Below are 27783 nucleotides of genomic sequence, written 5' to 3' on the forward strand. Positions count from 1 at the left end.
AACCATATTGGGTGGCATCTTTGTTTCTGTTAGGTAGAATTCTCTCTTTAGGCTGAATTTCCTAACCTAGTGAGTCCCCCAGCAGCTTTGCTGGATTTCTGGAGTTTGTTTTTTTCCTCCTGCCAAGAGTGAGTCTCTTTTCCTCACACTCTTGGGCATGATTTGAGGGGTTCCTTTGACTGTTAATGTGTTTTATGGGCTATGGGGTCTTTTACTCCATAGGGTCTCATGTGTTTTACTATGTGTGTTACACAGCACCCTCCGTGCAGTGACACAGGGGTGTCATAATGACACCCTACCATAGACTCCATAGCCTGGGACTGACTACTGTCTCCCAGGGCATGTAAAGTCACCATTGGCTTTACTAGTCCCAAATTATTAACCGAAACCAGTACAAACCATCTTATTGTGGATGTACTGGTCGGGGCAATTAGATTGCCCCGGGGTCTGTTATTCGAGGGGGCACGTCTCAGTCCCCCCTGATCGAGTTTTGGCTGGTGGCAGTGGATACTACTTTTTATATTCTACCGCGAATATATCTCTATGGGATTTTCCCATTGTTCGAGGCTACCAACTTTAATTATTTAATTCTCATAGCCTCGAACATACCGCCGGTTTATTTATTTAATATTAATTCGCCGGTTGGTATTTTTTGCCAGAACTCGATTCTAAAATGGCGTTTGTGTTCTCTTCTGTGACTCCAAGAGCCCTTTGTTCCACTTTTTGGCGGGCTTCTCCACAGAAGCCTCCAAAAGTGGTGCCACTCTGTCTGGGTACCACAGGGGGTGTGGGAGGGGCTTTAGGCACCCTGGACTGAGTTACCTTGGTAACTCAAGTCGCACTCTTGTGTGATTGGCCCAAGTGGTGAGCCGGCCGGCTCACCACTTAGCATGTTTGATTGACAGCTAGGCTGAGTGAATGGGGGTGTGCTGCATAAAAGCAGGGCTTTTGGGACTGGAACTTTAGAAGTCGCCACAGGACCTGAGAATCTGACGAGGGAGAAGCTGAGCCGACCTGCTACGACGACACCACCGGTGGAGCCCTGCGGAACCGACTCACCACTTCCCGACGACAGAGAAGATCTCCCGGCTGGAGAGTCTTCTTCCCCTGACTGGTGGGCACAACCAGTTTACCTTCTTTTTCTCGCGTCCCAGGACGTCTTGTGGTCGAATTGCCCGCGCCAAGCACCCCGGCAACCGGATAGCCACTTACCACTGGACCGCGAACAAAAGGACCGCTCCTTTTAACTGAGAACTCCGGGGCTGGTTTCTTCCCTGGCAGTGCAACGAACTCCTGCTTTCCTCCCCGACGAGATCCTCTCTTCCTCCGGACGAAGCACCGACTTGCAACCGTTGCCAGGAACAGCTGCCCCCGCTGGAGTATTCTCACCACTTTAAGGTACCGTGTCCGCCAGGTCTCCCTTTCTAAAGATTGCTACAAGGTAATAATAATCCCTTAACCTTCTGGACTGGGCTGGCCGCCTTGACCCTCTAACTGGTCCCTTTCTTTTGGTCCAACTTCTTTCTGAACCTTTGAGACTTTTGTGCACTTTTCAACCGTGTGACCTTGGACACATTTCGTTCTGATCCTCTTAAAGTGGATCCGGCTTCCTGAACTCTAACTGCACGGGTTGATTCTGCCTTCTTCTCTTGCTGTGTTCTTTTGAAAGTGTTGGGATCTGTTTCAATTTAAGCTCTGTCTTGCTCTCCCTTTTAAACCGAATTATTAGAGTGCCATCTGCGTTAAGCGCTCACCGCTGTCTGAAAATAAGTGGGGCTTTACTTAAGAATTGTCTAATATTCTTTTAAGGGAGTGTATATCTTTTAGTGACCGTGTTTTTGAACTGCTTGATATTAGTGCCAGTGTGTTTTATTAGATGTGGTTTTAAATAAATAATTATATCACTTTTACACCAAGCTCTGGTCAGTGTTTGCTTGTTCTACTGTGTTCTTTTGACCTATTGTGAATACTCTGTATACTGCCTAACTCTTCTTGAGAGAAGTCTGACTGCTCAGCCACAGCTACCAAGTGGGTTTACTGCCAAACACCTGTAGTCTTAAATCTTTTGCAGTGGTTCCAGAGGGAACTACACAGGTTTCTGCCTAACAGTTTCACATTATAAATAGCCTCTGCATGCCACAGGTTCTTGAGCGCCAAACCTAACATGCCTCATGGACTCTACCTTGTGGCTGCAGTTAACGCAGCTCTCTTCCTGTGGCGAGTGTTATTTTTATTCTACTGCGTATACCCATGTGATAAGGTGGTTCCTTCTCTTTTACTTTATATGCTCACCAGGTGCGCATGCCTCGACCTGCACATGTGCAAAAGTGACCAGTGGCATTCATGTGTACTGTGCAATGAATCAATCAATCTTTGGGATCTTGTGAATCTCCTTTGCTATACCGAATTAGATAGGACATACCATGTGTAGCGCATTCTCTGATTTACACCGTGATGTCAGAGGTTCTTTACACTTAATGCTTTCAGGTGATATGACAACACATTCAAGTTTTGTTTTTTAACATCATGTACATTTTTGTTGAGATGAGAAACATGCTTCACTTTAAATGTGTTCCATGTGTTTACCAGTTCTCGTTTGCATAGAGACTTCCAAGATTGTTGCTGGAATTCTAAAATGTTAAACAGCTGTATACATTAAGTGCATTGAAAGTAATAACACTCTTTAATGAGGCATGATTGTACCCCAATGGTTGGTGAATCTCTGTGCTGGGTGGAAAAGTCAGAGTATATAAAAAAAAATCCCTCTTCAATTGAGCAGGCGTGAAAAAGCACTACGCATCCCCTTTTCTCCTCTCTCGTCTCTCCCTCCTGCTTGCTTCAGTAACATTGTCGCGTTGACAACGTTGTTGTCCCTTCCAAGGAGCTGCTGAATCGCACCCTCTTCTGTAGTCAGTACCTTAAATTCTGTGTTATTATCCCACAGTTGCGCTAATTTAAATATGGTGTTTTAGGTCATGCCTTAATAAGGCCATCAAGGTCGTTTTACAGGGATATTCATGATACTGCCATCAGGTGATTTCTGCTTTCATCAAACGTATTTTCATCAACCCACAATTCATATCCAAATTTTTCTCCATGTCAGATTTGCCATCTCCATCGCTCATTAGAGCCCCACCCCCTCAACCACTGTGCCACGTTATCACTTCCTCTCCCTGCACCTCTGAATCCTGCCCCACCATTGAACACAGGGGTGTTCCTAGGTCTGGAAAAGATCCGGGGCTACGGCCGCTAATGTCGGACTGTCGGGACTCGGGGCTATCAGGCCTTTTGGGTGTAGCCCCTCAGCTTGTATCCAGGCTACAACCAAACGTTGTGGCTAAATCCGGGGCTATCACCAAAAATGTTACAACCACCTTTAAAATTGTGAGTCTACTGATTCTAGTCGTAATCTCTTGGGGAAAGTTGTTGCATTTGGTAATTTTAATGGATGGAAGTTATAGAGGATTCTGAATGATAGCGGCATCAGGGGAATCAGGGAATGTTATTTTATGAGTTGTGTTGTAATGTATTTGAGCATAAATGCAACTGGCAAGTTACTTTCCGGTGTCGTCATTTGGCTGTACTGTTTATTAAATGCAACTCTATTTTCATTAATGGTGGCAACGAGTAGACATGGCTTGAGTCTGGATCTGCAAAATAAGTATTTAGCTATGTGATGATGTTTTATTTAAACAAAGAACAAAAGAAATGTTATCACTTTCTCAAGCGTTTACACAAAACATAACATGCAACAGACACATGAACCCTCTCTAAGTAGCATTTCCTGTAAAGTTGTGAATTGACGCGATTCACGGATGAAGATTTGAGGGCCACTTTTTTTGAGGCGAGGGGTGGGCCACTTTTTTTGGGTGTCCGGGCCTATTTCATGCCCCAGTCCGACCCTGAATCCTTCCCTCATTTCCCCTTCGAGGATGTGCTTTGTCGCTTCTTGAATCAACCCCCAAAGGCTGTGCGTATACTTGGCAAAAAGGCATTAAGCATTCACTGCCTTCAGAGCCATTAAAATTAGAAGAAAATACTTTTTTTTGCTAATGTGTCATATTTCTTCATCTCCCCGTCAGTGGGTAAGTTGGACGGTCTAGTGTTCACCGTATCTGCATGAACCACTAAACACTCAGGCATAGCATAAGTTGCTCACCCCTCACGGGTTTATACTTCTTTGTAAACTTTGGAGTGCACCAGAGGCGTGGAACACGGTCTTTGCGAAATGGAGGCAATAGGACTGAAATGGCTACATTGAATGGCATTGCTCGTTCAGTGGGTGGGCCTCTGTCAAGAATACCAGTCAGCTCATAGGCTGACAGTGGCTTAAGCAGGGGCACACAAGCCCAAGGCACCCACTACTCTCTCCACTGTCTTCTGATACTGTGCCTTCATATGGCCATAGGGGTGGGCCTGCTGCATGTCCAAGTCGGAGGAGGTGTCTAAGCTACTTGCGTTGCGTAGCCCCCCAGGAATGTAAACTAGGTTGGCGTGATTGGCAAAAAGGTTGTCACTGTCTGACCCTCCTGGTGCCAGTTCAAAGTCAAGATCCTGGTGCTGTTATCTGAAAATGAAGGTCATTGTGTCGAAAAAACAATGTTCTCGTCTCGGGGACATAGGGCTTCTAGAACATCGGCACTGACGTAACAGCTGACTGTACGATGGTCTGTGTCAGTGCCGAAGGCGCCGAACTGGACTCTACCTCCTTGGTGCTGATAGCGCCGGGTGGAACTGGGGCCTCCCTGGCTGTCTGCTTCAAGGGTTTCCCCGTACCCGCAGTAGCCTCTCTTTCATCATTTGGAGAATTTGCTCCTTAAACGCTTCCGATTCGGCTCTGAATGTGCCAGAGCCGGATTGGGACCTACCTCGCTCCTCGGATGTGTCCGAGTCATGCCTGCCTCAAAAGCGACACCACTTCTTGTGAGAAGAGGATGACGCTGAATGGCTCCCAGGGCATGACCTCTTTTTATCCTTTGTGCAGCACCTGTCCTCTTTTTCCAGAGTGGGGCCCTCCATCTCCTGCTCTGACAACCGAGCGGTTGATCAGGCTGGTGACTTCGATGGGAGCGTCCCAACTTTAGTTTAGCCACCCGCTCCCGTAGCAATTTCGGGTTCATCTGCTGACACAACCCAGTCAGCAAAAGTTTAGAGTTGCAGTTGGCGCCCCTTTCAAATCCTGATGGCTTGGGAGTGGGCATTTTTGAAATGTCGAATTTGACAATTTGAGAAAAAAACGCAGTGAGAAGTCTCTCACAAGAGTCACTCTTCGAGCAGTGTGCTGAGCGCGGAAAAAAGGAACAGAGGTACGGAGCGTAGTGATGTATATGTACGACGACTGACGTCCTGTTCAGAGTCAGCGACCGCTGCATCGGGTCATGATGGATCAACGGCTGAGTCGAGGTGCACTAAGCTCCCTGTCGAAATGTTTCCTGAGCAGCTGATTCTGCAAGGGATATCCATCTGATGAGGAATTTGCAGGAAAATGCAATCCATTGAAATTTGTATCCCTAAATATATTTCCCAGCAATTTCTCGCCTGATGTAAACTGTTACTTCTCTCCTTCACTAACTTTTTATAGAGCTGTGAAATCAGGCCTCTGGAGGTAGTTTGGAAATTGAGGAATTTTTAGGAATGGTGTCAATTCTCTCCTAACAATTTCCATCCATTTTCAATCAATTATCACTCCACCACCTCACCTTTGAGGTAGTGCATGGACAACCAGGGCCAGCCTGAAGGCCTCCACTTCAGGAGGCAGTGTATTACCTTGTATTAGCAGGAAAGCTGGAGGTGAATTTGACTACAGTGCTCCATGAATTCGACTACAGTGCAGACTAGCAAACTCCTTGTGCCCCACAGCCAAAGAAGGAGCAGAGTGCAGCACGGAACTGAGTTCAAAGGGAAGCAGATTTTCACAGACATAAGGGCACATACAAACTGTATGCGCACAGCATGATAATATTGGTGAGGAGAGATTACCATTGTCCATGGTGCAGGGAGCTGGAGTGTGGGTCTACTTGTTTTCAAGACAGCGGACAATGTTTTTGAGCCCTAGATCTGGCAAATATGCAACACATTATCAATGAGAGGGAAGGGGAACCACATGAAAGAGAAGTGGGACCATTGGATGCCAGCCAATAACCTGTTCGCAAGTGAAGGATGAAAGGGCCAAGCCAAACATGGCCCCTTATTAAGTCACTTGATTCCCAAGAACCAGTATGCAAGGAGGTAATTGGTGTTCCAAAGAGCTGGTGTGTTAGCGGAAAGAGCAGTAGGTGAATACAGATGATGGCTAAGCCAAATAAGCCCATATCTTGATAGAGGTTAGAGAGAAGAAGAGGTGCAAATTGCCTACTGGGGGCTATAACCCAGCAGCTAGCAGGTCCAGGGAACTACTGAAAAGCAGCATCTTACGTAGCGTGCTCGGGGGGTTTAGCCTAGATCTTGGTGGGAACATGGAGTCTATCAGAGTTGGAAAGAGAGAGTGAAGAATTACTGCATTGCTGAGGCAGGAGCCTGGTAGGTACTGATGCGATTATGGATGCAAGGCCACCAGAAAAAGGGGGGTCCACAAAAGACAGCTAGCAGGAGGCTGACCGCAAGACCTCACAGGAAGAGGCGGCTGTTATGGGGTAGGTTAGGAAAGTGGTGTGGGGGAAATGGGTATGAGGCAAACAGGAGGACGACAACGGAGTGATGGGGCGGGTGGGTTGCTGCATGCAAACGGGGCCCTCCCCGCTAGAGTGGCCAGGTCTTCAGGGATGGGGGGGCAAGAGTGCCATTGGGGGAGAAAGGAAAAGGGTACAGTTCCAAGGTAGCGCCTTTGGGTGGCAGTCCTCTGCAACAGCGCTATTCAGAGAACATTCATTGACCTAGGTCCTTTTGGTGATTGCAAGAAGTAGGTTAAATGCCTGCATTTGTGCTCCTGGTACCCTTGGCTAGAAGGCAAACAGATGCAGCCTGAAAAGGACCTAGATGGGGGTAAGAAAATCCTCCGTATTGTCATTTAAAAGAACCCCAGGGCATGGGGGTGTGGAGTGGAGCCTCAATATTTTGCCTCAGTAGGAAGGTGTTGAGCCATTGAAAGACCCTCAGGACAAGGGGGCGGGGCCACAAGGAGTTCTCCCGGTAGCAGTGTGTTGTGGCTTAAATGAAGCACATGGACTCTCTCAGCATATCCAGTGAATCAAGAGTAGTATTGACATTATAAGTAGCATTATCAATATGAGGTTGAGAGTGAAAAAATTGGTCAATTACAGTTAGATTTGAAAATTGTAGTGAATCGGACAGTCTGTTCCCCAACATTGAAAAGGCTACAAAACATGTGGCTAATAAGCCTTCATTTAAGACACTACCACAGAGCATTACCTCCGTTTTCAACATTAAAGAAATTTAGAAACTTCTGATATGCCAACCTCCAATACCGGACCCTCCATGGTAACCTAAGACGCTCAACATGCAAAGACAGGTGGCCTTTTATAGTACCGTGGCAATACTGCAGCAGCTAAATGAAAAATAGAGCGCAGATCCTCATTTTCCGACACTCCACATTTAAAGTTTGCTTTTGTATTTTAGTTGTTTTCCATATAGTCCTCTCGGCCTTTCTCCAACCATCCCCTGTAAGGAAACTAAAGCAACACTATTGCACAAGATGGGAGTTGCAGACAGACCTGGATCATCCACAATTCTTTACAGAGTTTGTATTTCAGAGGTGAAAGTCTCACACAAAAAACTCCTAGTTAGGACAATGGTAAAAAGAAACAGGGGCAAATGGTGCCTATGGCCTAGAGTATATACTGTGATGAATCAGATGACGTCATCAACCTTTCCCAAAGGTAGCCTCTCCCCATGTGGCCAGAGGACAGCAGCTGCTACCTGATCCTGACCCTGGGGGCGGCTATATGAGGGAGGGCCAAATGGGGGGGAGGCGACCTTCAAGGGGATAACACAGCATACTCAGATGAAAACACATATCCCCCTTTCCCTTTTAGGGATATTCCCTCAATGTTTCATGACTTTACGGCTTACTGTTATAGTTCTCTCCAACCATCCACAAAACATACTAATTACATCTTTCAGGCTGACATGTCAAGAACTACTTATCATTCCCCTGTGTATATGTGTACTGGGACGAAGAAGGTTGTAGTTGTCTGACAAGCACCAGTACATTTAAAAGGATTGCACCTGGAGAATGGAGGGAGAGAGCGCGACGACTACCGACTCAGGGAGCCTGGAGGAAGAAGACGGTCATTCATACGGAAGCGGCTCAAGGAGACAGCATTCCTGGAAATCCTGCTTGGAGAGAAGCCAAGTGTAATCGCTGGGAGTGAGGGAAAAGGAGAAGCCCCTACGATGCCACAGGGAACATAGAGCAGGAGAGACACCAGCTGCCCTCAACGACCAGAGAGAGGAAGCAGCGAAGACTGTGAGGAGCTCCGGAGCAGCCAACAAAGGTGGTGAGCTCGTAGCAGGAAGCTGGGAAACCCGGCGCTTTGTTCAGAGCATCTTGTAGGAAAGCAAAGGGCTAAGCAAGCCCACAGCAGCTATTTGAGACCCTGGGAGGAAGGTGGAGAACTGGTGAATGTGAGAACCGGTCGGGACCCAATATCTGGGGAAAAGAGAAACCACTTGAAAGAGTGAAGTAGTGAGAAAAGGGTTACGAACCTGGAACCCACACCCAAATGTGAAAGAGTTGTATTACATGAGAAAGCCCTGGCAGGAGAGTATACCAGGCAAAGCCAATTGTTTGAAAAGAATCCTAAGAAAGACCCATACCTGTGGGATTGTGAATTGAGTGAACTGGGTAATAAAGTCCTGGCAGGAGGGAACACCAGGCCTTTGCGTGACTGTCACTCACGCCCAAATTGTGTGACTAAAGAACCTGGCAGGGGAGTACATCAGGTGTTTCATGAGACATAGAATCCTAAGGAAGACCCATGCCTTTGGGGATTGTAAATTGATTGAACTGTATAATTAAGTCCTGGCAGGAGAGTATACCAGGCAAAGCCAACTGCATGAAAAGAATCCTAGGGAAGACCCATGCCTTGGGGATTGTGAATTGATTGAACTGTGCAAGAAAGTCCTGGCAGGAAAGTATACCAGATGGAGCCAAGTCTGTGAAGGAAATTACAAATATCAGGAAGAGGGAGCTATCTGCTTGAGCTACAAATAACTTGGCTATATTTTTGAAACTTTTGTTATGCTGGAAAAAAACCTGGGGAAGGGAGACATACCCAGGAACTGTGAACGCCATCTAAGTGGAAGCCTTTTTGTTGGAATTGTATGTTTGTTCAACTTTTCAAGCCAAATACATTACCCTTAGCACTAGGGAAAACCCCTGGTCTTGGTGCACACAATTGAAATCTTTAACCCCATAAATACTAAGGACGAGTATGCCCGTCCTTTTGGCATAGACTTGATTAAAGCTCAGGAGTTAAGGGGTTAAAGAAAGTAATCACTTACACTTCTTACAAATGAGTTTAATATCTAATCCAAATAGTGTTTATGTTGGCCTTTTTTCCAAAAACAGGCCTTTATTAATGAATGCCTGAAATCAAATTACAGATTGCGGCTCACAGCCACTTTTAGTATCTTGTGCCAGCATCTACCCAATGGTGCACGTGCAAATGTTTCACCCTGCGTAGGTTTCGTCTTAGGCAAAAACCTTGTTTCTATTCACAAGTAACATTATCAAAAGTACATTGATAGTACACTCTTGTACATACATAAACCACACATTATCCACCTATATCTAAAGCAGGAGCTGTGATGGAGTTAGCAGTGAAACCACACTGCAATATACCTGGTAGCTGATTGAAAACCTTTGGGTCCATTTGGTTCCAGAGATAGATTTTATAGATCAGGAATCTGTGAGAGGAATATATCACCTGCCTCATCTCTCTTTTTCTTTTTAATTTCTCGTGTTTTTTCTGGTGATTTCTTTTACCTTTTGTTCATCACTTCTCTAGTCCATTATCCTCTCTTCTTTCATACCTTCTTTCTCAGAATACAAAGTCACTTTTGCATTGGCTGAAATGGTGTTCTGCGATTGGGTGGTTATAGCAATGGCTCAGGGGTTGTCAGAGCTTCCAATGGTTGAAAAATAATGGTTGATGTTTTATGAGAATCAGTTGGTGTATTATTTTCATATATTGTGCAGCCTAAGTTTTCCATAATATAGAAATGCATTTTGAAACATTAGATACAAAGGGAGTGGTAATCAATCACAATCAAGTTTCTGAGGAACCTGCATTTTTGCATAGTGAACAATTTAACAATATTGCATGTCAGAAATAAGTCCAACTACCATATGAAACAAAGTAAAATGGATAAAAATGTACCACAATAGATGCAGACAGCTGTTTTCCATCAACACCATCTATAATTGTCCATAAAGCTTCCATGCTCCAAGCTGGGCTATAGGAAAGTCTTTCAGTCTCCCCGTCATCAAGAGGAGGCTTAAATCCAGCCAGTTTCACTTTTAAAGCTCGCGTAGGATATTGCACGAGGTTACAAGGAATTTGAAAAATCCTGAAAATAAACATTGTGAAATAAAACATTAAAAACTTACAAACTAACAAAAACAGTGCCAAACGGAACGGAAGTACCACTATTACTCCCCTAAATGTTTATTTTGACAAATGTTATGTTCAATGCATAACATCTACTGTTTTTAGTATCCCATTCTTGTTTCCCTAGAATTGTACCAAATTGGGGAAGCTTGCAAAATTTGAGGCAGATCAAATTACCTAATGTTCTAAATACAGATACCAAGTAATATTTAAGTGTCTATTGTATACAAACATTGTTATTTCTTTCATGAAACAGATATAGAGAATAAAAATAGTCAATGCAACTATTTTACCTGTCAGTTGTTAAAGTTGCTGATGATCCATAGTCAACATGCTCAACTAAAATAGTAACAGGGTCGTATTGTTTAATCGAGATGAGCTTTGATCTGTATACCTGCCCATCAGTGTAAGTTGCAAGACATGGCATTTCTGTATCAGGAGAAAAACATTACACACTAAACATTACCATGTACAATATAATGTACTACCACATACAGAATGAAGTATCAAAGTCTAACTTGAGAGAAGAGGAGGGCTTACATTATTACCCAACATGGTTTTATGACTTGTACATTTCCAAGATGAAAGAATGTGTACATCACTGCTAATAAATTCATGGGCACAAGTTCTTATTAAGTAATACGCTTTAGGTGGTAACACAAAGTGATATGTATGCTAAACATGTGAAATAAATTAATAGCTACTCTCCATAGTGATTAATGTACTCTTAATCCATAGTCCCCTTTCCTCCATACTGTATGGTTGTCCCTCGCAAGGGACTGGAGACAGAACCTTTTTCACCAGAAAAATCTTCTTGCCCTTTAAATTTAGAGGCGCGCAGGGGCGCGGCCCTGGGCGCGGCCCTGGGCGCATGCGCTCGCCCTACTCCGCCCAGCGGCCCCACTCCTCAGTCCCCCTTGACGCGTCAACAATATACAACATTTCCTAATGACACCGGTATTATTAGGGGGGATGGTGGTGGGACATAGGGAGGAAAGGGGACTATGGACTAAGAGTATGTTAGTCACTAAGGAGAGAAACTATTAATTACTCTTACGTCCCGTCCCCTTTCCTCCATAGTGTATGGGCGATTACAACTGGCCCAGGGTGGAGAGGAGACCCTCCTTAAGAAAACAGGTTTCTTAGAACCGCCTGCCCGAAAGCCGCATCTGACCTAGAGGCGGCATCCAAACAGTAGTGCTTACAGAAAGCCGAAGGGGTGGCCCAGGTAGCCGCCCTGCTGATAACTGCCAGGGTACATGCCGTTGGAACGCAACGGCAGTGGCTTTGGCTCTGACCGCATGGGCATGCAAGTTAGCTGGCACTGGCTTGTGTTGCCCCTCATAGGCCTGCTTGATGGCTGTGACCATCCACCTTGCTATGGAGGTCTTGGAAGCCTGATACCCCGGCCTTGACCAACCAAAAGTGACAAACAGGGTGTACGACTTGCGGAAGTGCTTGGTCCTGTCCAGGTAGTATTTCAGAGCGCATCTGACATCCAGACAGTTGTTAGGCAGAATCCTGTGCAGTTCCCTTGGGGTACACTGCAAAAAGATTAAGACTACAGGAGTAAGCAGTAAACCCAATTGGTAGCAGTCTGTACCACCCAGATTTACCTGGTAGCTGTGGCTGAGCAGTCAGACTTCTCTCCTCTTCGGATTCTTAGGTCCTGTGGCGACTTCTGAAGTTCCAGTCCCAAAGGCCCTGATTTTATGCATAAAACTCCCCATTCAACAGCCTAGCTGTCACTCAAACATGCTAAGTGGTGAGCCGGGCGGCTCACCACTGGCCCAATCAGAATAGAGTGCGACTTCAGTTGCTAAGGCAACGCAGTCCAGGGTGCCAATTCACCTCCCCACACATCCTGTGGAACCCAGCCAGAGTGTCACCATTTGGAGGGCTTCTGTGGAGAAGCCCGCCAAAAAGTGGAACAAAGGGCTCGACCTTGGTCAGAGTTACAGTGACGGACACGAACGCCATTTTAGAAAAGAGTTCTGGCAAAAAGACCCAACCGTTGATTTAATATTAAATAAATAAACCGGCGGTATCTTTAACATTGCACCAAAAATCCCATAGAGAATATTCTGGTGGAATATTTCGCGTGGTAACCACTGCCACCAGCCAGAAACTCGACAAGGGGGGACTGAACAGTGCCCCCTTGAAAACAGACCCAGGGGCAATATAATTAACCCCTTCCAGTACTTCCACAATATGATGGTTTGTATCGGTTCTGTTCACAATTTAGGACTAGTAAAGTCAATGGTGACTTTACATGCCCTGGGAGACAGTAGTCAGTCCCAGGGTATGGAGTCTATGTGTGGGGGTCATTATGACACCCATGTGTTACTGCACTGAGGGTGCTGTGTAACACATACACAAAAAATAGATGATACCCTATGGAGTAAAAAGAAAACCCCATAGCCCATAAGCACATACAAAGTCAAAGACATACCTCAAATCATGCCTAAGAGTGGGAGGAAAAGAGTCTCACTCTTAGCAGGAGCAAAAATAAACGCAAAAATCCAGCAAAGCTGCTGGGGGACTCACTAGGTTTGGGAAATTAGCCTTACAAGAGAATTCTCCCTAACAATCATAACCCCAGTGAGGTAACAGGGCAGTCACAGACTTGGTGACTAAACTTACCTGAAAACTTACCTGAACTGAAAACTCCAGTGCAGTAACTGGGTAACACGAACTGGTGGAACTAAAGCAGCGAACTGCTGGAGGCAGTTCTCAGGGACAGCAACTCCAGAGCAGCTCCCAGGAAAATAGCGCCCCTGCATGAGTAGGATGGAGAGCACACCAAACTAAACACACAAGTGAGACACGCACTGTAGTAAATGAGGTATCTAAGTGGGTTGGGAGGGAGAAGGAGGGTAGGCTATCCCTTTAATTCAATCCTAACCATTCACTCTTTTGGCAGGCCAGACTTCCCAATAACTGAGGGGTGGTGTAGACCAAGAGAAGGAACTGGAAGACTCCATTGCTCCTGCAGAGACTCAGGTAAGTGTGACAGTAGGCTGCTGGGGCTGAGGGCACACTGCCTGGGGTACAGGGGAAACCTGCCCTGTGCTGCTGATGGATAAGCTGTAGGCCACATACCTGGTTGACACTAGTCCCACCTTGTAACTCGTTCCGCTACCCGCTCCATTCCTAGGGGAGGTATCGAACGAGCAGCCATCGTATTTGGCGCAGAGGCCATTTTGTCAAGCTGCGTGCCACGTTCCTAAGACGTGGTGCTTGGCTCACTGGACCCAGCCTCGTCCAAGACGTTTGGTGTTGGAACATAAGGTCTATCCCAAACCTCAGACTGGGGCCTGTAAGGCGTATTGCCCTCAGCAGAGCTGCCAGTACTGCTGTGTGAATGCGCCCCCTTGGACATGATGCTGGTTCTAGGGCTTTGCCTCTCGGGAGTAACCCCGGTGAAAGAACCTTGCTGTCCCTCAGCACTGACATCGGAAGGATCCGGAGACCTCTCGGCCGTGAGCTGCACTAGCTTCGGTACGTGTGCTGGTGCGACAACCCGAGAGTTTCCTCCCGCTTGGGCGCTTCCTTGGGAAGGAGTCGCCCTTACGGGGTGTAATGGTAAATAGAGGCCTTGCCTTTGGCCTCGAGCGATGATTGACCAAGTCCTTTAGGTGCTCCGGTGGTGACTTCTGGAAGAGCTCCCTCCAACGAGCTAGTCTGTTCTTCAGTGCACGTGGGGTCAGTGCATTGCACGCGGGAACAACCTTCCCAGCCCTGGTCGGGGCCAAGGCAGCAGAGGCAAACAGCGTGGGGATCAAGCGTAGGGAAGAGCCCCTTGCAGGATGGACACCTGCTGAAGTCGACATGTGCCGGGGAGGAGTGTGGCGTCGGAGGACCAAGTACCTAATTGAAAAGAAAAAGACAAAGATAGAAGAATATCGGCGGAACAGAGCGTCGTATTACATGGCTGAAGCCAAACCCAGGAGCGCTGGTGAATTCGGCATGTTCCCGTCAACACGGAAAAGAGGACTGAGAAGTGGCGCCGGTGGGCGGAGTCAGGCGAGCGCATGCTCCCAGGGCCGCGACCCCATCAGAACATATCCTTTTCTTCTTCAAGAGAGCTTCTTCAATCTCCAGACTATGACTTGTATAGATAGGTCATCAGGTGATTCAGATCGTAGTTCACTTCATCATCATATGATATTTTCAATTTTCATTTTTCAAAATTTTTGGGGGTCCCTAAAGTTGTATGGATTTCCCAAGGTTATTATTATGGAGTTCCAAAACTGTCTTCTATGTTAGTAAATCTCTTTGAATCCGTGTAATTACCTCAGGGCTTCTTCTTCGTGTACTAGACTTCCGGCATGGTCGAAAGTGATCTTGTGAGCAAAAGCGGATTTGACGTTTTTGAGTGGTGTAACTCAGCCTACTTGTTTTTAATGGGGATGAGGAAACTCCCTATATTGGTCCTGAAGAAGGTTGCGTTAATAAGTGGGAAGTATACAACGTCCTTATAGACAACCAAAACACGTGGAGACAGAGAGATCTGTGTGATTAGGAATACACGGATAGAACCATCAGACCATTTGGTGGAGGACATTTTTACAGTGTTTTCTGCTGACGACATTGGTCAGAAAAATGTGTTTGTTTGTTTTGGTTAAAAATATTGAATGATTGGTAGGAATGAATCAGTATGAGTTGAATATAAAAATAATTATTTTGATTTGATTTATTGAGTTATGAAGCGCTTTACACCAAGGCACTGTACAGTGGAACAGCATAATACATAACATCAACAAAATAACAGTGGAAGCAAAATGACATGAATCGTTCAACAAAACAGTGAAAAGAGCAATTAACTGAAGGGGAGAGGGGGAATAGGGGAGTGGGATTAGGTGGGGGAGGGGTGGTGAAGAGTTGGAAGAGGGAAATGGAAGGGAGAGAGAGGAGGGGTAGGAGAGGGGAGAGAGAAAGTCAAGGGGAAGAATGAGGGGGGAGGGGAAGCAGAGAGGGCCGGGGGAGGTTTCAAGGAGGAGAATGGAGGAGGAGGGATTTAAGGGAAGTGCGGAATGAAGAGAAGGTCGTGGTGGAGCGGATTGTGAGAGGGAGCGAGTTCCAGTGCAGAGGCACTAGGAGTTGGAGGGAGCGGAAATGGGAGGATGCACAGGGGGATGGAGGTACAGTGAGAAGGAAATGGTCAGCGGATCGAAGGGAACGGGAGGGGGAGTAGAAAGAGAGAAGGGAGGAGAGATAAGGAGGAGCAAGACCATGGAGGGATTTGAAGACAAGGCAGAGAAAGTAAAATTTTAGCTGCGAGTGAAATGGTAGCCAGCCAAGGTAAGAGAGCGAAGTAGAGATGGAGTCACGGGAGGTAAGAAGAAAAAGGGTACGAACAGCAGAGTGGTAGATGGATTTAAGGGGGCAAGATGAGATGTGGGGAGTCCAAAGAGTAGAAAAGAGCAATAGAAGAGGCGGTAATAGATGAGAGAGGAGATTAGGAGTTTGGTAGCGTGGAAAGTGAGGGAGTGACCGATTTTGCAAATATTGTAGAGGTGGTATCGGCAAGTGCGAGAGGTGAGGGAAATGTGTTGGGAGAAGGAGAGAGAGGAGTCAAAGAGAACGCCTAAATTACGAGCTTGGGGAGAGATAGGGAGATTGGAGGGAGGAAAGTGAATGAAAGGGGGAGGAGAGAGAGGGGGAAGAGAGTTGGAGGGAAAGAAAAGGACTTCGGTTTTATTGGTGTTAAGAGAGAGAAAGTGGGAGGACATCCAGTTCTTAATGACAGTAAGGCAGGAAGAGAGTTTTAGGTGAAGGTCAGATGAGAAGGAGGAGAAAGAGTTGAGTGTCGTCGGCATAGAAATGGTGGGAGATGCCAAACGAGGAGATAACAGGGGCAATGAGGGAGGTGTAAAGAGAGAAGAGGAAAGGACCAAGTACAGAACCTTGGGGTACACCGTAATCAAGATGAAAGGAAGGAGAGGTACAGCAAAGGAACAGGAAGAGAGGTAAGAGGATAGCCATTTGAGAAAAAGAGCCTTTGAAACCGAAGGAGGAAAGAGTGTGGAGAAGGAGGGGATGATCGACAGTGTCAAAGGCTGTGGAGAGATCAAGGAGAATAAGGATAGAGGATTGCTTGGCATGGCGAGCAGAGAGGAGGGAGTTAAGGATGGAGGTGAGAGCAGTTTCTGTGGAATGTTTGGGACGGAAGCCAGATTGGAAGGGAGGAAGGAGAGAGACAGTGACAAAGGATAAGAGCTGAGAGTAGGCAATGCTCTCAAGAAGCTTAGAGAGGAATGGTAGAAGAGAGATAGGTCTGAAGTTAGCAGTGAGAAGTGGATCAGCAGAAGGTTTCTTCAGAATAGGAATAATCGTAGCATGCTTGAAAGCAGAGGGAAAGGTTGATGAGGAGAGGCAGATGTTGAAAAAAGAGGTAAGGTAGGGGATAAGCAGAGGGTAGATATTAGGGATAAGAAGGGAAGGGAGAGGGTCAGATGGGATGGACGTGGGGTGGGCTTTGGATAGAAGGGAGGAGACTTCGGAAGGGGAAACGGGTGAAAAGATGGACATGAAGGATGAGGGAGGAGAGGGGGGAGGAGGAGAGGGGGAATCAGAGAGGGAGTTGATTTTTTGCCGAAGGGTGAGGATTTTGGAGGAGAAGAAGTTAGCAAAGTCAGAAGGAGAGAGTGAGGAATTGGATGAGGGATCAGGAGTGGGAGGAGGGAGAAGACGAGAGAGAGTTTGGAAGATACAACGAGGGTGGGAGGCTTGAGAATGGAGAAGGTTAGAGAAGTAGGAGGATTTGGCCGAGGCAAAACAAGAGTTGTAGAGTGCGTGGTAAGAGAAGTAAGAGGTTTGATTAGAAAGCGAGGGAGTTTTGAGCCAGAGTGTCTCCAGACGTCGGAGAAGGCGCCGCATAGAGCGGAGATGGGGAGTAAGCCAAGGTTGAGAGGGCTTCCGGGTTGGACGGAAGAGAGAAAGGGGATAAAGTTGATCAAGGGCAGAGGAGATAGAGGAGGAAAGGGAGGATAGAGCATCATTCAGAGAAAATAAAACAAAGTCTTGGAGAGATGGAAGAGAAGAAGAGCAAGTGTCGAAAAAGAGGGTAGCGTCGAAGTTACGAAAGTCACGTCGTGAGTAGATTGGAGAGGAGGGATTAGCAGTAGAGGAGTGTGAGAGAGGAGAAAGGGAGAATGAGAGTAAGACACAATCAGCAAGATAAACAGGAAGAGAAGAGATTGGGGAAGAGGGATAGGAAGAATTGAAGATGAGGTCAAGGATGGAGCCAGAGGAGTGAGTAGGGGAGGAAGGAAGGTGGGAGAGGAGGTAGGAGTCGAGGATGTAGAAGAGGGGAGAAGATTGAGGGGGAGACGGAAGATGAATATTAAAGTCGCCAAGCACTGATAGAGGAGAAAGGGGAGGGAGAGATAAGTGAGAAGAGGTGATCAAGGTCTTCATAGAAGGAAGAGAGAGGGCCAGGGGGACGATAGATGATCAGGAAGGAAATAGGGTGGGGAGAGGAGAAAGACTTGTAAAGGAATTCAAAGGAAGGGAAAGAAGGGAGAGTTGGAGAGGAGGAGGAGATGTATTTGGGGTGATAGAGGAGTCCAACGCCTCCACCACAGCCAGAAGGGCGAGGGGTGTGAAAGAAGGAGAAAGAGGAGGTTGTTAAAGAAGCGGGGACAGAGGTGTTATGAGGGGGAATCCAGGTTTCAGTTAGGCAGAGGAAATGAAGGTTGAGGCGAAAGAATAAGTCAAGAACAGCTATGGTTTAATTACAGATGGATCTGGCGTTCCAGAGTGCCATGTTCATGAGGGTGGAGTGGCTGGTGGTAGGGGGTAAAGAAGATTAGGGCGGTGAGTGAAGGTAGGAGTATAACTGGAGGAATGGTGGCGAGGATAGTGGAGAGGACTGGGCATTAGGAGGAGAAAGGAGAGTAGGAGGGAAAAGAGAAGGTGATAGGGTGGAGAGGGGGGAGAGGGTGGTGGAAAGGAGTTTTGGAAGATCGCATAACAGAGGTCTCAGAGAAAGGACGAGTAGAGAAGGGCTGTAGCTGTAGATGTTAGAGATGGCGGGGACAGAGACCAGTGTGATAGTTACAAGAAGGGGCAGTGTACAATGGACAGACCTAAGTGAGGGATGGGGAGAGGATAGTAGCAAGTTAGGAGTAACGTGGGGAGGCGCCTGTCAATGTCACATGGGGGGTCAATAGGGGAGGAGCAAAGTCAGAGCGGTGCAAGATAGTAGGTACAGGATGGCACCAAAGGTGGTCCCGGGTCCAGCGATGAGAGATGGCAAACAGGAGCCAATAGGGTCAGAGGGAGCAGGCACTCAAAACTGTAGTCAGAGGTGACCAGGCGGTTGAGGCAGGAAGATTGAGGTAACAATTCTGGGCTGCTGCACCTGGTCTTGAGTAGGGGGAGCTGCCAGTATTAGCTCTTAGAAGGAGTCACTGGTGGATGGTCCCAGGTGGAAGAAGCAGGAACTGGTGCAGGGATGCTGGGCTGCAGCCCTTAATCTTGGACGGATAGGGCCGGAGTCACCACGCCCATAGAGAGGGAGAGGGCCAGTGTCGGGTGGGACTGTTGGGATGGGCCGACTGATTAAACAATGTTAGGCAGTTAGAAATGGGGAAGGCCTCAGGAGGAGGTGTTAGAAGCAATAAGGAGGCTCCAACAAGAGAACAGGGTAATTAAGGAGGGAGGGCTGAAATAGAAGCCTGAGCGGTTGTATCCGATCCTGGGTGGGAAGGGCCTCGGGCGGTGGTGTCAGAAGCGGACTGGAGGCACCAGGAAGAAGTAGTGAGGATTTAGGCAGCAGCGCCAGGTGCCTTATGGAGGCGCCAGCGGAGGAGATCAAGCAGTCAGGCGAATGGTAAAATGCAGGGAACGTAGGCAGCTGCAACCACAATTGAACGGGGAGGGCAGTGGCACAAGGCGCAATGTGGAGGTGCCATGGGAGGAAATCACGCAGCCAAGGTGTATGGAAGAGTCCAGGGATCCTAGAAAGCTGCGATCACGTTTGAACAAGGGGGGCAGCAGGAAATGGTTCCGGGATCAGAGTGGGGGCACCAGAAGAAAAATAAGAGAGTCAAGTTGGAGGGCCAATGCAGCGATGCTCCGCAACCGCGCCCACTCCTGAGCGGGGAGGATTGCCGGCAGCCGTTGAAGATGGTATGGAGGCACCGGCGGGAGGACCCAAAGCAGCAGAGGCAGAAGGGCTGTGGTGGGGATCCCGGCCAGCCACGCTGGTCGAAGGCAGGGAGGCCGCAAGCAGTGTGCCAGGTTGCAAGAGGAGACGAAACACTGCTGTCTCGGCCGGTTTGGACTTCAGGCAGGACTCCAAGCAGCATGAGCAGAAGGACTGTGGTGAGGATTTTGTGTATAAATGTTTTAAGTAAATGACATTTATTGGTATATATAAAAAGATAAATGTGGTGATTTGGCTATTTCCTATCCCAGTGGTCCAATATTTTGTGTACTGCTAATAGATTGAGCCTGGAGGACCAGGGATTAAGACCAGGCACCCCTTTCATTTTGAAATTAAAGGCATGGTCCAGTAAAAATTTGTATTGTCCCTACGGGTCGGCCATGTTTTTTTAAGCCTAAGTGGCTCGATTTTAGAAAACTTTCCTATGGACCTTACCCAAGTTTTCGTCCATTAAACGCATGCGAAAACAGGCACCAGGGAGCTGCCATTTTGTGATAATCCTATCACTTACCGCATCGCCCTGTCTGACCAGCTTCTGCGGCACTAAATCAAATCCCCTGCCCCTGAGCCTGACATTATCAAAACATTTATTTTCCCTGCCTCTCTCCGTGACGTTACTGTGCTGCGTAGGCAAACGCGCCCAGTCGTCTTCTACGCGACTCCACACAGAACCCGGAAACCAACACAGACCATCTCACAACACAGCGCGCCACAATTCGGAATATGAAACTGTACTTTAAAATCAAACAGCAACACGGTACATTTGGTAAAGTACATTTATTTGACATTAAATGTTTAGAGAATATTCAGCAATTGCCATATGAACTCCGAAAGCCATTTATTTTCTTTTATCTGTATCCGCAAATCTGGTTAAGTTTATATTGAGTCACGCGCTGTTCCTTTATGGTACACAGGGTGTTGCTTTTCGTTAAAAGAAGCACTTTGGAAGCATGGTGAACCGCAAGGCTGTTCCATTAACTAGGCACTAGTCCACCGTAAAGGTTGATATGTTGCTTCTAGCCACTAGTACAGCATAAGGGCATGTGGGCTCTTGGCAATCGTCCCATAATATGGTTAACATGCTCCAGTTGTTCACACGAAGCTGCAGGTGTCTATTGAAGAATCCGTCTGCCGGTGTCTCAAACCGATGACAGTAGCAGAAGGGGAGCAAATACCTGTTATGAAAACAAAAAAATTATAATTAGTCTCGCCAGCCGATCTTCATTAATATTACTCATTTTATTTATTACGGCCGAACAGAAACTATTTGCTTGCAAGGATAGTTCAATGGAGTATGTTCGCTCTAAAATCAATGCGAAAAGTAACGAAATAAATCGAGGCCAACACACAATGAGAAACGACAGTTAGTCTACATGCGTGTGGAATAATATGATATGGCATTTGTAATGCGCCTATACACAAGTGTTTCAAGGCGTGACGAGGCAGGGGGGGAACAAGGGCAGACAGACAACGATCCTACTAGGCCAGGTGTCTATCAGATCGCGCATGGGGAAGGGCAGAGGGGGGTAAAAGTGCTGTACATGGTTAGTAGAATACAAGATAAATAATAGGGCCAGCTGGTGGCAAGTGCAAGGTAAATGCCGGGAGAAGGGGCTGAAGGATACAGAGACAGTCCCGTAGTGCAGATAGGCAGTGCAGGGAAAAGTGGCTGGGCCAAAGACCGAGATCGGTGAGACCAGTGGACCTGCATGCCCATGTGCCCACTACGAACACGTTTTCCTTGCTTTTCCTAGCTCTTCATTCATTCATTTATTCAGGCATCCATTCATTAATTCTTCATTCCGGTATAAAAGCGTGTAAAGATTTACTCACATAATATTTGAAATTTCCATTGTGTCTCTGCGTAATGCAGTCTGTAAATTGGACCGTGCTCTTGACAACGATTTTTCGTATACTGAACTAAAATGAAACTCGGTCTAGTTTCTGAATTTTCTGCCTTATTGTCTCTTACGTTATTGCGCACCCCCTTCAAATGAAGTTCTTTCGGCATGGTCCCTGTCTCAAGGTCAAAAAACAATAGACCCTTATACTTCCAGTGCGACTTGTGGGCCTCTTCTGGGCGCGAGCTGAAAATCAAAGCCGCTGTCCTTCGCATTCTTTATTTGCAACATCCCGTAGTAAAGGCATCTGTGAGAACTTGAAGTTTAGAATCCCTCTATGTAGTGCGCCACAATGTGCAAATGCGAACTGGCTTCTCTCCCAAATGCCACGGCCCGCTTGGCGCGTTCTAAGGCCCCAAATTTTGTCCCCGTTGTCTGCGAGCTTTGCAGCCCAAATGGAGACATTTAATTTTTGGCGGAAGGTCAGGGAAAGTATAAAGTACCACAGGAGTTGAGTTAAAAGTGAGATTTATTGTTTGTTTGTTTGTTGTTTTATTATTTGCAATACGCAAGCCTCCCCTCCGTTAACAGTGCGCAACAGTGCGCAGCATTTACATTTACATGAGAAAAATATATACATACACATATATGAGGTGAATAGAGAGAATTCAAAGATGACACCCAGCTTGTTCGCCACCCGTGATGGTGAAGGTAGGGGTTAGGGTTACAGGTACACTGTACAATAACATTTATTTACAAAAAGACAATCGTATTGAAATTATTTAAACCGGGATTTGTACTTCACAACCAGCTGTGCTTCTGGTGGACATGGCACAGTTGCAATGTTCGGTGGCAATGGATCACTGCTCTGCACAGAAACGTCCAAAATTCCATATCTGTGCTTCTCTAACACAGCAACAATAAGGCCTTTCACAATGTCGAACTGCATTTCATCATAGACCCATTGCTTACTTCGTTTTGAAAACACCTTAGTGTAGCGAGGCATCCTTACTTTACCCCTAGTCCTAGATTGTTCACATCCGACATTGCTGTTATGGGCCAAGACCGCTAGTAGAGTGCGATGTTTCATGCCCCGAAAGCTAAAATGCAAGCGCTTTGGCCTGTACCTTAGGCACATATTGTGGAACACCTCCAAATCTCCTGTGTGACAGAATTCTGTCAGTCCTCTCAAATCTCTTGATAGAGTTTTGTCGAAATCAATCTTCTCAATGGCTTTGTGTGCCGGTGAAGATGGAATCAACCACTTCTTCTTACTTGCCTCCTCTGGGGACAAAGGGTCATGTTCACATTGGTGGAAATGTAGGTTTTCTGACCAGCGGTGAACGTTGGTACAGTGGTGCATCAGTGACCGCCATTTTTCAAGTAGTATTTCCACTGACCCTTCACAAGTTTTTGAGCTCCACCAAAGATGGTTGGTGATAGACTGGGACCACTGCACAATACTTTCAAAACCTTTTATTTTTCCTGCAGCCGAGATTTTCTTACTGATTGATTTAGCAAGATGCCATACGTCAAATTGATGATTAATAAGCGGGAACTGCTCTCTCATTGTCTTGGCAATTGAAACGTGTCTGTCCGTGGCTACGAGGTCGATGTGCATTTCCCTTGATTGTAGATATTCCACTGATTTTATAAATCCTAGTTTCTCCATGGCCACTGAGGATGTACATTGTGTTACCTGCACGACCACCAAACTCACAATTTTCTTACTATCCATGTCCTGAAAGTGGTAGGTGCAGTACTTGGCAGAAAATCCAGGGCTGTCGCACTGTCCATTGCCGGCTAGCCTGAAACGTTTCCCTTCGAATGTACTTGCTAGAGACAATTGTTCAATTTTCCAAGCATCACTAATGGACGGAAACAGATAATCACGTTGGTATATGTAGTACAGCGATTTAGAAATGAAATGGAGTCCCACAAACTGAAAGAAAGCCTCTAACTTTCTAAAACTGGAGCCACTAAAAAGTGATGCAGCTGCACACAGTAGATTGCCTGCTGGCATTTTCCCCAGCATCGTTTGTGCAGACCATGAGAACCTATGATTTAATCGACAGGCGGCATTTATTTTGACGTTACTGCCTTTTATTTGACGAGTTACATTAATCAATGGCTTCCCACATACTTTCCCTCTAACTGAATGCCCACATTTCAGCATACTTACAATTTCCATCAAACAACTGTCGAATACAATGTATTTGCTCTCTTTCATTAGACTGTCATCCTGCGTCAACGTTGTTTCGGCCTGTGACGTTGCAGAGATTTCAACACATTGGAAAGTAATATCGCTGCTATCAAGTTCTGATGCGTCTATGGATGCTGCAGCTGGTTCATTCTCTGTCATTTCGACATCTGCTACTTCAACATTGATGGGAGAACACAACATGTCAACATGTATTTGGGTGGCAATTTTTTGACGGGTGTAGATTGTGTGAATTGATCCGCAACTACTTCAGCGCTATCTTCAATACATTCAATATCATCTTCTTGTGGTGGTGCGGTCGCACTGTAGCAATGGTCCAATGCAAGTTTGCTGTATTCTCCACACACAGTTAATTCATGTTCTGGCCATTGGACAATCGCATCTCGAGCCTGAACACGCCTCGCCTCAATTAATAGTTCCTCCATAGTGTACATGGTCTGGCAAGCAACATCTCTTATTCCCTTCACTGTCTGTGTATGTATAGTTCTGACACCCACGGGTAACTAGAGGAGAGATTGGAAAAGGGATGTTCAGTTTAAACACAAGATAAAGTGTAGTCCAATTGACTGGTAAAAAACATACAATAGTCCCCAGCACAAACATTTTTTTAAAGTTATTAACTGTTTGTAACTAACCTTTTTTTGGTTTTTTTTCTTTGCAACTTTTTTGACTCGACCTTCAACATCCGCACGCTATAGCTCCGATTCGTTTCCGCATGTCCTCCCTTCATCTTGCCCTGCAACGACTATATTTTCTGTATCCGCATAGACAGCACGGAATGAGGCTCCATCGTCTCCCTGAAACATAGTACTTTCATTACTATGTATCAAAATATTGTTAGCATAAAACACATGTGAGGACGAACACACAGGTACATCTCAATAGCCAAACACGATTTAAACATTGTGTGCAACAATCAAACGACAAGTATTCGACCAGTGATGATCTATTTCGATAGAACTGTCAGTATCCATACCTCTGGCTCTGCATGGACTGCCATGAATGGTTGTATTGGAGAGGAGGCATCAGCATCTCCCTGAAACACAGTACTTGCATTAGTATGGTTTTCAATATTGGACACACACTTGGGGTCGACGGCACAGGTACATATAAAGAGATAACCACAAATGATGCATTGTCTAAAACAATCAAGGAAAATATATATATGCAGATTTCATCGACTTATTTCTCCGATTCCTTTACATCTGCATCATCAAAATGGGATGTTGTGATTGTAGTGGAAGCTCTGTCGTCTCCCTGAAACACAGTACTTGCATTAATATGGTTTTCAATATTGGAAACATAACACACACTTGGGGTCGAACGCACAGGTACATATAAAGAGATAACCACAAATGATGCATTGTCTAAAAGAATCAAGGAAAATCTAAATATGATCACATTTCATCGAGTTATTTCTCCGATTTATTTACATCTGCATCATCTAAATGGGATGTTGTGATTGTAGTGGAAGCTTCGTCGTCTCCCTGAAACACAGCACTTGCGTTAATAGGGAAGAAAGTATAGCAAATGGAATCACGTTATATGATCACGCATGATGGAGCTGTCAGTATCGATACCTCGTGCTGCTGAAGAATATCTATGGATGTTGCAAATGTAGTGCGCACTTCCGAAAGCTGTTGCGCCGATTCGTATACGCATGGTCCCGCTTCCACTTCCCCTGGAATTACTTGAATGTCAGGCTCCGCATCAAGTGCAGGGGTTGACGCTCCATCAACTGCCTGAAACATAGTACCTGCATTAGTGAGGATTACAATAGTGAAAACATAACACACACCTGGGGTCGACAGCACAGGTACATATCAACAGCTAACCACGAATGAAACATTGTGTAGAACAATCAAACAACAAGAATTCCAGCTCTGATGATGACGCTCGATGGAGCTGTCAGTATCCATACCTCCTGCTGGTGAAGAACATCTAGAAATGTTGTAGATGTGGCGGATGCTTCAGCATCTCCCTGAAAGACAGTGCTTGCATTAGTATGGATAACACTAATAATAACTGAAAACAAACACCAGTGGACGATAACTAAGGTGTATATCAATTGGAAAGCGCTAATCAAAAATTCGGTAAAATAATAAAACGATAGAATAAAACTATTACTTGACATGCATAAAACAAATCTGTAGCAGATTAGCCTAGTAAGATTACCTGATACGCGCTAGAAGTGGTTGATAACTGCGACCACTTCAAAGATGTAGAATGTTCTTGCTTCAGATTCAAGGTATAGTCAACAAATTGTAAAAGTAAATTAATGATTGATAATGAAATGCCAATATTAAAAATAGCCATGTAAGGCGACAGAATACTTGAAAAATGCTCAATACAGCACAGTTCCCTGTTCCCATATATATACATTTCGTTTGTGGGTTATGAAATCGACAAAGAATAGATTGATAAATGTCATTATTCAAAAAGCTATACACTCATATCAATATCGAAATTATTACAAGGGATAGAACACCTACAATATCAATTAATCCATTTGGCTACCTACACACTACCGCAAGGCCTAAAGCTAAATCCGGACACTTGACTCACCGGTGGCGGAATGTGGACGAATAGAGTGGGAATAGCGTTTTCGAGCAATTTCTGTGTCGTTCGCCTTTTATTCTTCTTTGTTACCCAAGATGTTGTGTACTTGTCCAAGGAAATGTGCCGGCTGCAGATGCGGTATCAATCACCCCTCTTGTCCTGTAAGACTTGTTGGACTCTACTTTCCAGCTCATCCAGTGGATATCCGCAATGTCTGACCCATTCTCTTATTCGATCAACAGTTTTCGGGAATACATGCATTGTAGTGCCTCCAGATTTCGCATGGGTCTTCGTAGGGCAACCGCTAATCGAACAGGCAGGCATTGTTGATAAATTTGAAAAGTAAACATCGACATTATTATTCAATCTTCATGAATAAAGATCAATGCAAGGTTTGATTTGGTCGCCGGAACTATACCAGTTCATTATGTGCGGCTTAGTATTTGCATAAGTTGCAGAAATGTATAAATGATGTGACTAAAATCTGAACATGTGATTCGTCCCTTGGATGTTCTGTCTTGCACGAGAAGGAAACATGCTTACATTATAGACTGGACCCCTGAAGGATGCAATTCGATGACAATAGACAAAGATAAAAATAAATAGATCTATTGATAGCATAGCAATGGAAACTCAAGTCAATAGCAATGAGACCAATGAACATAGCAGTATTGTGTACTCTACTCGCAAATAGATAGAAATTAAAAAATCTGCGAAATATGACTAGGATACATGGCCTTCAGCAAGCAGAGCAGTATGTTGCAGGAGAATAGGTGGGTGGCCACAGGTAGCACACTGATGGGTTTGCTCTAAGCGGTCACAGAAGTTCACGGATAGCACGACGACGAGCAGATTAGCGTAGATCTCAGTGGTTGCCAGGTAGCACGTTCAGGAGTTGACTTGCAAAGCACAAAGATGTTCTCATGAGACATATCAAGTGGTTTATAAAGTATTAGAAACAGGGGTGTGCTTGTGAATGAATGACGTATGTATGTCGTGGACTTAGGGGGGCGGCCTGCTTCAAGGGGAGGCCTGGCTGGAGACATGGGGTCTGAGGAGGCCATGTGAGCGATGGCCCCTGGGCGTGGGATACCTTTTGAAGTGTACATGCTGTTTGGCACCTTGGTCGTTTGCGCCCGTGACAGCCCCCCATGCCAGCGCTCATCCCCGGGTGCGAACCGCCTTTGATAGAGGGGGTGGGATGGAGGGGCCTGGGGCGTGCAGATAAGGCACAGGAAGACTGCTGAATGGAGACACACTTATGTGGATTGCAGGGGGGACGCCTGCTTCAAGGGGAGGCCTGGCTGGAGACACGGGGTCTGAGGAGGCCATGTGAGCGATGGCCCCTGGGCGTGGGATACCTTTTGAAGTGTACATGCTGTTTGGCACCTTGGCCGTTTGCTCCCGTGACAGCCC

General features: G+C 46.0%; 1 protein-coding gene across 1 annotated transcript in view; it reads right to left on the minus strand.

Annotated features, from left to right (window-relative positions):
* Positions 1–27783, minus strand: part of RNF17 (ring finger protein 17) — a 3777565-nt gene that overhangs the window by 131554 nt on the left and 3618228 nt on the right. The window contains exons 38-39 of the mRNA XM_069639339.1: positions 10865–11000; positions 10341–10530 (exon numbers count right to left, since the gene is read on the minus strand). Of these exons, the coding sequence (XP_069495440.1) occupies positions 10341–10530; positions 10865–11000 (326 nt within the window). The remainder of the gene's footprint in view (positions 1–10340; positions 10531–10864; positions 11001–27783) is intronic.

The sequence above is a fragment of the Ambystoma mexicanum genome, chromosome 7q (genome assembly GCF_040938575.1).
Source record: "Ambystoma mexicanum isolate Mex_15411 chromosome 7q, UKY_AmexF1_1, whole genome shotgun sequence".
Taxonomy (NCBI): Eukaryota; Metazoa; Chordata; class Amphibia; order Caudata; family Ambystomatidae; genus Ambystoma; species Ambystoma mexicanum.